The sequence below is a fragment of the Gavialis gangeticus genome, unplaced genomic scaffold, assembly GCF_001723915.1.
Source record: "Gavialis gangeticus isolate Ggan-Ray unplaced genomic scaffold, GavGan_comp1, whole genome shotgun sequence".
Lineage (NCBI taxonomy): Eukaryota > Metazoa > Chordata > Crocodylia > Gavialidae > Gavialis > Gavialis gangeticus.
The window spans coordinates 117888440-117901532 of NW_017729025.1; the positions used below are offsets into that span (position 1 = coordinate 117888440).

The 13093-nt window shown below is 36.3% G+C and overlaps 1 protein-coding gene across 2 annotated transcripts in view; it reads left to right on the forward strand.

The window, feature by feature from the left end:
* Nucleotides 1-939: 939 nt before the first annotated feature.
* Nucleotides 940-13093, forward strand: part of ANO5 (anoctamin 5) — a 78877-nt gene continuing 66723 nt past the window's right edge. For both annotated transcript variants that reach the window (XM_019519471.1, XM_019519472.1), the window contains exons 1-2: nucleotides 940-979; nucleotides 3789-3859. In XM_019519471.1, the coding sequence (XP_019375016.1) occupies nucleotides 940-979; nucleotides 3789-3859 (111 nt within the window). The remainder of the gene's footprint in view (nucleotides 980-3788; nucleotides 3860-13093) is intronic.

Here is a 13093-nt window from a genome sequence, read left to right on the forward strand (position 1 = left end):
GGACTCATTTGAGTCCAGTCTTTTCTCCTGCCCAGGCGGCGGGTCAGACCTGAAGATCTACAAGGTCCCTTTCGAACCTACTTCTATGATTCTATGATTCAAGTTCTACAATTCTACTCTACCAGTTAAAACCACTTTCAAACATGCTGCACTATTCTGCACATACTACCTGAAGAACTGAAAGCAGTATAACTGTACTTGCAAGGTTCTGCATGCTCAGAGCAAGGGCTAATTAACTTGTCCAAAGTGCCGTACGACACAGGAGATAACCTGTATGGAGTGACTTGGAATGTTTGAGGGCTTGGCCTTCCGGGATGGTAAGTTTTTGGTAGGTAGATGTTCTTAGACTTGTATGTTACTGAAGGATCAGAGACAAAGGTTGCACTAGGAAAAAGTCAGTTCTTTTTGATACTCCAAGTTCATTAGTATGGCGGACCACAATATATATTAATATTTACAAGTAGACTATCTGTAAATGTAGCCTATTCTGTGATTGATTCTGGGTACCCATATTAGACCATCTGGAGTTGAATAGCAATATATAACTTTGAAATATAGTGGATAACAGAGTACTGTTAAAGTACTCTGTGCATATAAAAATGCATTTTCTCAGGTTATCTTTGGCAAGTGAAAGTGAAGTTATGACTGCTTTCCTCTGCTGTGGAAGTCACGTGGTATTTAAATTGTTGAAGTATCTGCCTATATAAGACAGTGAAAGAGAAGGTATGCATTAAATAACTTTATTATAGGTGGAACTCATCTAATGGCCATGCTGTTTATAAAGATTACTTTTATGTCTAAGAAGTCCTCATGTTTTAGTTATAATGATTTTCTCCACTGCAGCAGAAAAGGGATCTTTTAAATAGATTGTGTTAAAATTGATGCTACTTTAGCAGGCTTTTGGTTCTTACTCTTAATGTTTTTTCCCTTAAAGACAATATGGTTATTCTTATCAACTTCAAGCCATCAAGTTCAGCAGGTATAGTACTAACAAGTAATGTGTCTTCTTCCCTTTCTGTGCATGTCCTCTCTGTTTACTTCTCTGCTGAAAGTCGGTTGAAAATCAGACTTCAGAATAATAGCTTCACTGATATTGCATGCAATCAGATCTTAGTTCAATGCAAGATATATGGAACCACACTAGGTTTGTAATGTAATTCACACATGCAATATAAATTACTGATTGGAAAGAGAAGGAAAGAGTCTTTATCAAAACTATTTGGAAAATATGTTTTTTGTTTCAATAAAGATGGTGCCAAAAAGAAATAGTGAAAATCATCTCTTCTCCATCATATGTATTCAGCTACATAACTAAAAGATCTGTTCAACATAAAATATCTGAGCTGTGGTTTCCCTTGAATTTAATGTTCAGCTATCACTTCTATATATAGTTGTACATAATATAAAATCATAAAATCATAAAAAAGGGCTGAAAGGGACCTCAAGAGGTCATCTAGTCCAATCCCCTGCCTGAGGCAGGATCATCCCTATTGTAAAGGCTGTCATCAGAGACTTGTTTGAAGATGCAGTATCCCTTTATGCATTTTCTGACATGAACACCTTTATCTTCATATAAATGGATCTGACTACATTAATGTTAACTAGTTTTGATCAACGACTATCAAGCAGTCACACTTCTCTATTGCAGTGTGTCCCATGTGCAGTTCTGTTTTCTTCTGTGTGCCAAGTATTTCTGCCGTGCTAGAGATGTATTGAAATAAAAGTTCTGTGCTAAATCTTTTTTCCTTGTCTCTAGTTCTAAGTCCAGTGCTATTGCTGTTTTGAAATAGCAGCTTACCTTAGGCACCCACCAGTTCCATCTATCCCTTAAAATGATACCTAAGGGCTAGTGAGGTAGGAAAGAATGAACTTAATCCTACACTAAACTCTACATTAACATTTAAAAAAATGTCTTAAAAGCAGCCTCTAAACTTGCACCAACAAAAGTGCACATACAGATAGGCAAATTTGGGAGTTCAAATAAAGCCTTTGTGTGTAATTTCTAAAAAAATGATTTAAAATATACATTTTGTACGTGCAAATTATTGCCATTACAAAGTTGCATACATCAATTGTGGATAAATTTGGATGTTATAATAAATGTGTCTCTGGTCTAATATCTCTTCATGTTAGATAAGCAGTGACAATATGAAGAACTTGATTTAAAAGCAAGTTTAAAAATGTCCATGTACACACTTTCAGAGCAAATTCCTCTTAAAATAATCCAATTCTTTTTAGACCATATCATTTATCATAACTTTTGGAGAAAACAGTACAATGTTGCCTTGCCAGAGGAGATTTTGGCAAATCAGATATGGATACTAGAAGTATAGTTTTCCTGCTTACTACACTGGTGGAGTAAAAAAAATAAATAAGCACTGAACTATTTGTGAAAAGGAAAAAAAACCTGACAAAGCAGTATTTCATGTGAGCTTTCATTCAATCTTTTGCAAGTCAGTAAAATACATGTTAGTCTGTTTCATATCTTCTCATTTGGTAATAAGCCAGATGAACTTGGTTGTAGATGTGCTAAGTACCCACAGCAAAAATTCAGATGAATGGAAGGTACAGCTGCTGAGGATTCCTGAAAAGTAGGTTCTGGGCACATGTATATTCATAGAAATAGAAGAAATAAGTGGTGCTATCCTGTCTCTAGTAGCTGTAGCAGCTGGATCAAATAATTTTCATGTTCTTCTTGAAAGCATATTTTCCATGCAGAGAAAAAATAAACTCTTACACTAACCTTTTGCATGAAAGTTCCCTATTATAGGAAAAATGTTTATTTGACAAAAGGATACCACTAAGTAAATAATGCCTATTCTATATAAACATACCAGTTATTGTTATAAACTATTTTACTACATATTTTTGTATAAGAGAGTTCTAGGAAATGTGTTTTATTCACCTTTCCCCCCCTAGAATGAAGACTGAACAGACAAAAAAAATTGACTGAAGTCTGCAGCCATTTAAAATCTATTAAATAAAATACTTTTGAGTAGCGGAAAAATAATCAACAGGCTTACTAGAGTTGGGGCCAATATAACTCCTATTCAAAAGTAGTACTTCATAGCTGAACCTGAGGAGGTTCTAACAAGAAAAAAGACAGCGAGTTATCCTGCTAGGACAGCCACTGATACTAACTCCAAACACTGGTATCAAGGTCTAAATCAGTGTACATGTGGTAAATAATACAGTGCCAATCTTAAAGTAACATTATAAAGTCTTCTATTTTAAACAACAGGGAGTTTGGTAATCTGAGCTGTCATTATCCCTCCTGATTCTCCCAACGTATCTCCATTATGCAGACATCTATAATGCAAAAAGACCACTTGGGAAGTTTCAGAGCTATACCCTATTGATTCACTAACAAAGACAGACCTATTTCACTTGCTAGCAAACAACTTTTGGGAAAATAGAATGCTCAGAATTCAGGCATCAGGTTTCTCAGCGTGTGACCCTTGAGTGCAAAAATGAATTTTATCTTCTGAAAAATGTGGTTTCTGACAGATTCATTTATCACAGTTAAATTTGTTTCTGTTACTGCAAGGTTACAACTAGCTAGTAGAACTGGAGTGCATTTTGTCTCTTGGTAGTTGTCTCAGGAATGATTTGCAGAGATTTCTCTTGCTTGTTGAGTATTATTTTCCAGATATGGCTTTTGATTCTTTTTTAATGTAAATGCTTTATTTCTATCTTAATGTCTTGAATTCTTTCTTTATATTCATACCAGAAAGATTTTAAATATGAAATACACATACTTATATGGATATTTTCCCTATGTCTTTTAGGGGAAGATAGCAATGGACGTTTATATGAAAGCGGTTCAAACACAGAATCAGAACTTCCAGGCAACTCAGAGGTAAGGTGCAGTTCATGTGCCATTTACTTTGCAAGACTGTGAACTTCAAACATAGAAAGAAGATGGAGAGAGGATTAAACTTGGCTAATAATAAGACTTTTAGATATTAGTATTTAAAACCATATCTTCTTAACTGTGTAAGAACTTTTCTTCCTTTACCAGGGTTGTGATGGGAAATCCTAGCTTAATATTATCTTTGTGGAAGATGTTAGGGACATTCTCTCATCAGAACCACTCCTCTCCAAGGACAAGTTAGTGTCTCTGTCCTAAAATGAGGTTTCAGTAGATGGGGTCACAAAGAAAATTGATAAACTAAACAGTAGCAAATTACCAGGACCTGATGACATTCAATCTAGCATCCCAAAGAAGCTCAGATCAGAAATGACTGAACTCCTAACTGTAGTATGCAGCTTATCACTAAAGGCTAGAGGACTAAAGGGTTGCCAGTGTGATTGCAATATTTAAAAAGGGCTCTAAAAGGGACACAAGGAACTACAGGCTGGTGAGCCTGTATTTTGTTCCTGGAAAACTGATAAAAACAATAATTTAAAAAATGAATTGTACAGCACATGAATGACCATGACCTTCTGGGGACCAATCAACATGGCTTTGGTGGGAAATTATCAACCTACTTAAGTTTTTTGAGATAGTCAATAAGGAAGTGGATCAGGCAATCCAGTTGACATAGTATGTTTGAACTTCCCAAAACCTTTGACAAGGTTCCCCATCAGAGGCTCTTAACTAAGGTAATAATGGGATCACAACAAATGTCCACCTGTGGACTAGAAATTGTTTTAAAGATAGAAAACAAAGAGTGAATATAAATGGCCAATTTTCAAGATGGAAAGAAGTAAACAGCAGGGTCCCCCAGGGACCTGTATTGGGGCTGGTACTATGTAACATAGTCATGATCTGAAATGGGGGTGAATAATGAGGTGACCAGATTTGCAGATGACACAAAATTATTCAAAGTGGTAAAGACCAAGGTGGACTATGAGGAATTATAGAAGGATCTGTCATGATTGAGCAAATGGGCAACTAAATGGCAGATGCTATTTAATGTAGATAAGTATAAAGTGATGTGTCTGGGCAAAAATAACCCAAACTATACCTACACTATGATGGGTTCTACATTAGCTGTTACCACATAGAAAGAGGTCTGAGAGTCATTGTGGACAATTCACTAAAAACATCAGCTCCATGCTCAGCTGCTATCAAAAAGGCAAACCAAATGATAAGGATTATTAAGCAGGGAATTATAAATAAACTGGAAAGTATCATTATGGTCCCTTATAAATCCAAGGGGGATCTGCATCTTGAATACTGTGCCCAGTTCTGGTCCCCACACCTTACAAAGAATAGAGAGGAATTAGAGAAGGTACAAAGAAGGGCAAGAAGGATAAGTGGTATGGAGGGGCTTCTATATGGAAAGAGACTAAATAGGTCAGGCCTATTCAGTTTAGACAAGAGATGCTTGAGGGAGGACATGATAAGGGTTTACAAAATACTAAAATGGAGAAGAGAAAGTTAAAGAGATTTATTATTTACTGTCTTTCACAATATAAGAACTAGTGGTCAGAAAATGAAGCTAGTAGATAACAAGATTAAAACTAACAAAAAAGGAAGTTATTTTTTCACATGGAGTATAATTAAAGGGTGGAACTCATTGCCACCAGATGTTGTGACAGTTTAGCCAGATGCAGAAAGGGTCCGGACAAATACTTGGAGGAAAAGGGCATCAGTAGGTATTGATCATGGGAGTTAGGGATACAGTCTCTGAATTAGAGCTTCCTAGATCTTAAATGCTGGTGGCTGCAATTGAGAGAGGAACAGTGGAAAAAACCCTGGTCATACCCAGTTCACTCTCCCTTTCAGGATCTACTCCCTGCCACTGTGTGATACCAGATAGTTGGACCTGCTGTCTGACCCAGTAAATGGCAATTATTATGTTCCTATGTAATAGCACAGTTAGATCTCAAAACTTGCAGAATACTGTTATACTAAGCACTGCTTGACATTATTGTCAATGGTATGTGATATTAATATGAGATAAAAATCACAATGCAGCACCTTGGCAACTGGGAAAACAGTGTTCCTGAAAAAGCACAGCATTATTTTATGACTGCGTATGTCACTGGTTTGGTAAAGGAACAACTGACTTGCATCTGTCTGGCACTCACAATTTGTTGAGGAAAAAGCTGCTCATGAGGAGAAATAAAATAATCTAAATTAGATGTATAAACTGTCTCTTCAGGATAAAGAGGACAGTCCCATGTAATGAAATAACAAAAGTAATGAGTAGCTGTTAGCTCATCATATTTCTCTTCTCTGTACATACAGTATATCACCTGTTAAAATAACAGAAGACCATGTATTTTCTACATTTTACTTATTTTATATATATTTAAAATTTACTTTAGAAACAAAACATTTAAGAAAATATGTTTTCTTGATGTTGTTAATTTCTTCTGGTGGTTTAATAATTTTGAGAGGAAGCTTGGGGCATCTAACTACCAGAGGATTGCAGATGACGTAATTTGAGAAATATTTACACTAGGAATGAACTTTCATACATGCTGTACGCCACAGAAATGAAACAATATCCGTCAAGGACTGAGCAGTGATAGACTGATTGTTCTGTCTGCTGAGCATGTGATGAAATACCTCCATACTAAAAGCTAACTTACAGTTTGTTCTACAGAGTGTAGAACTGAAGGGACTTCCTGAGTTAGAGCACAGCCTCCTGGTATTACAGACAGCCACATCAGATAACCCCTTTCAAAAAAAACTTATCAGTCTTCATTTTAAATCCTTTTATATTTTGCCTCTCCTATTTCAATTGGAAGATTGGCATGGAACCCCACAATCTTGATGTTTCAAAACCTCTTACTGATTCTCAGTCTAAATTTATGAATGGATGACTATCAATCACTTGCTCTTGCACCAACATTGCCTTTTAGTTTAAATAGCTTTTCTATTCCCTAGTGTTTAATTCTTTGATTTTTTTATATGAAGCAATCATCTCTTTTAGCCTTTGTTTTTATAAAGAAACCAAGCTTTTTATAGCCTCCACTCATGAGTTAGGCCTTCCATTCCATTGTCATCTGAGTAGCCCTTCCTTTTTCCTGTTTTGAATCCATCTGTATTAATCATGGGTGATTACATTTGTACAGAGTATTCCAGAAGTTTAACCAGTGTCTGGTGTAAAGGTAGTAATACCTTATTTACTTGACTATAAGACAATCACCTAATAATTAGATTCTATATATGCAAAATATATACATTTGTTATAATTTTCTAGGTAATTATTGGAGGTTTGTCTCTAATTCCACCCCCACCTTCTCCCCTGCAGCAGGGAAAGCAGTGGCTGGGGACAGGAGCTCGGGTGGATCCCTTGCCCTCTAGCCCGCCCACTCCTTTACCCTACAGGTTTCCTGCCCCCCTTGCTATGTACACCCCCCACTTCCAGCTCCCCACAGCCTCTGCCCATCTTCCCAGTCTCTGCCCCTTCTTCTTCCCTTTTCCTCCTTATTGTCAGATGCTGCTCAGTCCCAGACCACAGCATGTGAAAGCTCAGCCCTTGCCTAACTCGTGCAGCACTGCTGATTTCCCGGGCAGGCAATGCAACAGTGTCCACAATAGACCCTGTCCTGAGCCACAGCTGAGCTGTGCCTGACAGTAAGGGGAAGGGTCGGGAGTGGGCAGGAGGCAGAGGAGAATTGCGGGCAGGAGGCTGTTGTGGGTCTGACTGGCCCTGACCCAGGCTCAGGGCCAGAGTTAGAACCTCAGCAGCCACCTACTGCCCCCTCCACTTTGTATATGAATATAAGACAAGGGTTTCCCCCTGACTGTTCTGAATGGGGGGAAAAACCTTGTCTTACACATTTGAGTAAATACAGTGTTTCCTTATCTTTATTGAAAATACTTCACCCATTACATCCTAAAATATATTTGCCTTTTTTCACAGTTGCATCGTGTTGGTATTTCATAGTGTTTCTATCATTGATGGGTCCTTCTCCTCTTCTGTTATTCCCAACTAATGAGTCTCCAGGTGATAGCAGAATGTTTGTTACTAATTCCTATGTTCATGCCCTTAGACTTTGTATTAGCAAATTCATTCTCATTTCTGTTACTCCAGACCTGAAGGTTATCCAGTTCTTCCTCTGTGATATTTAGACCCTTTCTGTTTTGACAGTCTTCTCGTTTGGCGCCATCAGCAATTATGCTATCAAGTAATGTTATTAGCCTACTCTGACATAATTTGTTTTAGTGAAAACTGTGCTCCATTTATCCCATTTTCTATTTACCTCCATGACTTTCCTACAAAACTGGATCAAGAGTTTTGCATAATATTTAGGTCAGAATAAAGGGTCTGTAGCTGACCACACTACTGTTTCTCCAAATCTTAAATATAGGTACTACACTTGCTGTTCTGTAGTGTTGTAGTACCACCACCAATTTTATATTTATTAAAAATCCTGGTCCCCATCCTTACAATGTCACTACTATTCTATCAGTATTTTGCAATGGAAATTATTTAGCTACCCCGACTTGAATGCATTAAGTTCTTTGAGCGTTATAGCTGCCTTGGATGTGATAATTTATTTTCTATACATTTGTGTCCTTTAGCTACTCCGCCTTTGCTACAACTTCCGCATATCCATCCTTATTGAAAACTGAGGCGTAGTGTTTAGTTTTGGGGCCATGCCTGTATTATCTTTACTTTGATTTCCATCTTCATTGTATAGCTGCCCCAGTTTGCCTAATTTTCCAAAGTTTAGTTGTCAAAGTTTAATTGTCCAAAGTTTAATATTTTGAAATCAAACCCCATTTTTATTGACCTTTTTTTTGTTTATACTTCTAGTTAATTTAAAGGCTACCCATTTGTGATAATATTCCATATTATAATTATAATTGAGGTTTGGGAAAAATGAAACAGTTATAATGATTCAGAAGGGGATGGGCTGATTTGCTGGATTTCAAAATTATTCAATGTAATTTTTTTTTAAGTTTGCTTTTCCCACAGTAAATGGAAGCTAAACCAAGGTATTTTATTAGATATTCTTTATGGGATAAACTGCTTGGATTTAGTCTCCTTTTACTGTAGGTAGCAGCAGACACACAGAAGAGTTACAATGTACTCATAAATGGTAAATCACCATCCTTTAAATCAGTTCAGTTGTTTCATCTCCCCACAGCATAGGATTATTTTTGTGTGCTTGGTTCTTATGTTCTTCCCTCATTACTTACCAAAGCCACCTTTTGCTGGTTCAGTGCCTACTGACTCTGTCAGCTATTATGTCGGAAACTATGGCCAGGTACAAACATTACTCTTTTACTGGTGTAAGTGATCAGAAACCAGCCTAGACCCATACAAGAAGAGAAGCTCAGCACATAGACTGGTTTTATAATGGTGGAACCCAGTCTAAGATTTACAACTGCTCACCAAAGGGTGAATGTGTGTTGTGTTTATTACCAATCTAAACTAGGTTGCTTATAGAAAACTGCGTAATTTAGACTGATTCTGCCTCAGGCTTTTTGAATGTCTGTACCTAGCGTAGAAAGTATTTAGTAAGCCCCTACTGCTGTTTTTTGTGCCTGCCTTAGCCTGGAATTCTTAATATATTTCAGTGGTAATCTGGCAGTGTCATCTGTCCTGCTGTGGACAAACACTGGCTTTTTCTTCCACTCCAGTGAGGAACCTTTTCAGCCTCAGGTTGAAGTCTCTGTTTCAGCTCCTGGCAGGCAATGCACCCTTTGTTCTGTTGATCTGCTCTGGTGACAGGCCTGTCAGTTTTGTTTTTTAAGGAGTCTTTCATCCCATACAGCTGTCTTTTCCTGGAATTTCATTCTCTTTGCACTTAGTGTTACAGTAGAAGAATAATGCTCTCATTTAAGGCACAATGCAAAAGAATTTAGAGACAGGAATTAAATTGTATCATTGAAGTAGTGGTGCATTTTTTTGCTTTTTTATTGAAGTGAAAGTTCTCTCTGTAATTTATACTAGTGCTTTTATTCAGAAATGATTTAATTAAAAAACCCAACAGTAATAAAATGTGATTTCAAAATGAAGTATTTCCTATGATATATAAAGCAACAGCCAAAGGAATATTACACAGGATCTCAACAAGCAACTGTGTCATCAAATATGTGTATATATATATATATTTATATTTAAGAAATTTGTTTCTTTCTTTAGTTCACGTCTACTTTTACAACCTTTCTACATTTGCACTCTATACTGGCACTTCTTTGCATCTGCCTGCTTTGCTTCTTTTCTGAGTCATAAAAGGAAAATGAAAAATCCATAATATCTGAATTGAACTAGCAATGTTTGTATGTATTTGATATACAAAATATTCTTCTTCCAGCAATTCTCACATGAATATCTATAAACCTCACAACTCAACTTGGATTGTCTATAGCTGAATATTTTTCCAGTTTCCAATAAGGGGAAGGATTCTTCATCTAGCTTTCAGTCTTCTCTTACCCTGCTATTTCTAGTGCTTCTATTACCCTGCCATTTAATATTGGCTATTGTTGCAGCCTAGGTTAGAATACGGTCCTGCCAACCAGTAGCATCTTTGTAATCTTTGTAAACACAATTCTTGACTAGTCCTTAGAAGACCTATCTGGATCCTCCCACTTCAAGATATGCATAAATTATTTGGAAAGCTCCCATGGTTCTCAAACAAATGAAAATTAGGGATTTTTAAATCTTAGTAAGCCTGATTCTTTCATGCATTTTATGCTGCCCGATCACTTTCATGTATGCTAAGGATCAGTTGTGAGTGAATACAAAATGCTTCCATCCTGATTTGCATAGATAGAATTGCACCCACAATTTGGGAAATGGTAGAAGATGAAACCCATTGCCTTTTAGCATTCCAGTTCTTTAGCTTGAAACATAACAATAAAAATGTACAAAAAGATTTTTACGATATTAAAAGAGTGGTTTAAAGTTGGCATATTTAATGAATGCTCTACCAGTAAAATTTTAGGTCTTTCAAACATGATGATATTTGTCAAATTCCTTTCTTGACTTCATTTGTTGGAGTCTATGTGGGAAATTGAATCATGAACAATGCTTGAATCTTTGATATCTGCAGAATCTTTCTGATACAGAGTTAGAAAGAGAAGGGGTGGCACTTTTTTCTAAATTTACATGAAGAGTGCACGTTTTTAGTATACATAGGCTTTTTTAAAAAAAAATGAATTAATCTCCTCACCCCATAGAAGGCGATATCACTTATAAGTAAGGCTCAGCATTACACCCTCTTAGAGCTGAGTGAAGATGATGAGAATTAATTTACAAAGTTTTGCACCAAATTGTTTATGCTCTTTTATGTCTTAGAAATGTTGTTTTCAGGATATTGCTGCAAAATTAAAATTTTTATATATTTTTTAATTGGCCAGATCATGAGAGGTTTCAAGCACAAGTAATTCTTATTAAAACAAGTAATCAGCTGGAGTAAATTAGCATAGCTCTAATTTAATGAAGTTTACCCTAAATGAGGATCTGGCACATTGAGTTCTTTGAGAATAAGATGTGGTCAGTATCTTTTAGCATTTGTTCCAAGTAAAATATGGACAAACATGAAAGCAATAGGCATTTTGATAGTTCCTTCTGATAAAAATACATTTAATTCACACAGCTATATTCAAGTAAATGCACAGTATTATTTTGCTTTGCTATTGTGAAAATAGATCACTTTAAAATAGTAATTTTTAATTTTGGCTGTATTTTAAAGAAGTTTTTGGATGTTTGCACAGCTACATCAAAATTATTTACAAAACCTTGCAAAAGGAATATTGAATGTCTGTTGAGTATTGCAGATACTTAGGCCCTTGGCAGATGTTACGCTTAAGACATCATTAACCAGTTAATCATGTATTAAGTAGTAACCGGGCCACACATTTATGAAATTAGTGGTGCAGTAAAACAGGGAATAAGCCATATTTTTTTGTAATAACTTTGTGTCTGGTTCCAATCTCACTGTAAATTGAATGTGTGGTTAGCGCCTCCTACCATGCACAGGTGTGTGTGGTAGGAGGTACGATTGTTGGGATTGTAGACCAGATCCCATCATGCCTTTAACTGAACATCTGTTAGTGACCATAGTATGGGATTTTCAGTGCACTCAACATCAACCTTCTATTGCTACCACTAAAGTAAGTTGTCTTTGAATTCCAAATGAGCAGTTAGATTATTGCTGGATGTTTGTGAGAACCCCATTATTCTTAATATTTTTGTTATTGTATTATACTACCGTCTAGAGACTGTCTGCTGAGGTTTAAAATCCTCTTATGATAGGCACCATATGCAGACAGTGACATATGATAAATGTGGTCTGCCTGTAATAAAGATGCCAAAATTTAAGTACTTGAAGAAAGGGTATTTTAGCTCCAGCACCATTACTTTGCTTAACTGCAGTGACTTCAGTGAAAATATTTATATTTTATACTGGCACTGTTGGAGAAGAAGAGTTGGTCCCAGCTTGATAAGAATGATTTTTATATATATAACTGTTTCTATTGACCTTTCTATGCTATTGCATGCTTCATCCTACAGTGTTTCATTATTGTTCTGTATATTATAATTTTATCAGTGAGTTTTTTTAAAGTCAAAGATTTCATAAAGGAGGATAAAACTGCCACAGAAGCCCCCAAAATTGAGATTGGTATGTGACTTAAACCCCATATTTACAGCTAGTCAGATAGGAAGAGATAGGAAGAGAAGAGATAGGAAATGTGTGAGTGGAAGTACAGAAAGGAGAATCCAAAAGAAAAGCCAAGAGAATTGCAGAGACTTGAAAAAAGGAGGGCATTTCTCAAGTGAGAGGCTGACATTCTCAGGGGAATGAAGTAAAAAGCAAGAACAGGCACTTTCATTGTTCACAAAACTTGTACTGTACAGGATGAGGTTGATGTTTTAAAAAGCAAAACTTCGATCTTAACTGCAGCAGTTCAATGTACTTCTTGATGCTTATTTCTTTTCAGTCAATGGGGATTTTTTTGCTGGTATCTACCTCTGCAGGATCAGTCCTCAACAGAGTTCAGAGTAGGTTAGCAGAATTCAAAGCAGGTTAATATGTGCATGCATCGTGTTTATTTGTATTTTCTCATCTATTCTTTTCCCCATGAAGAATTATTTGAAACAAAATAAACCTACTGGTCTAAATAACCTTGTTTAAGACTCTGAAATGGAGATATGTTAAAACTCTGTCTGAACAA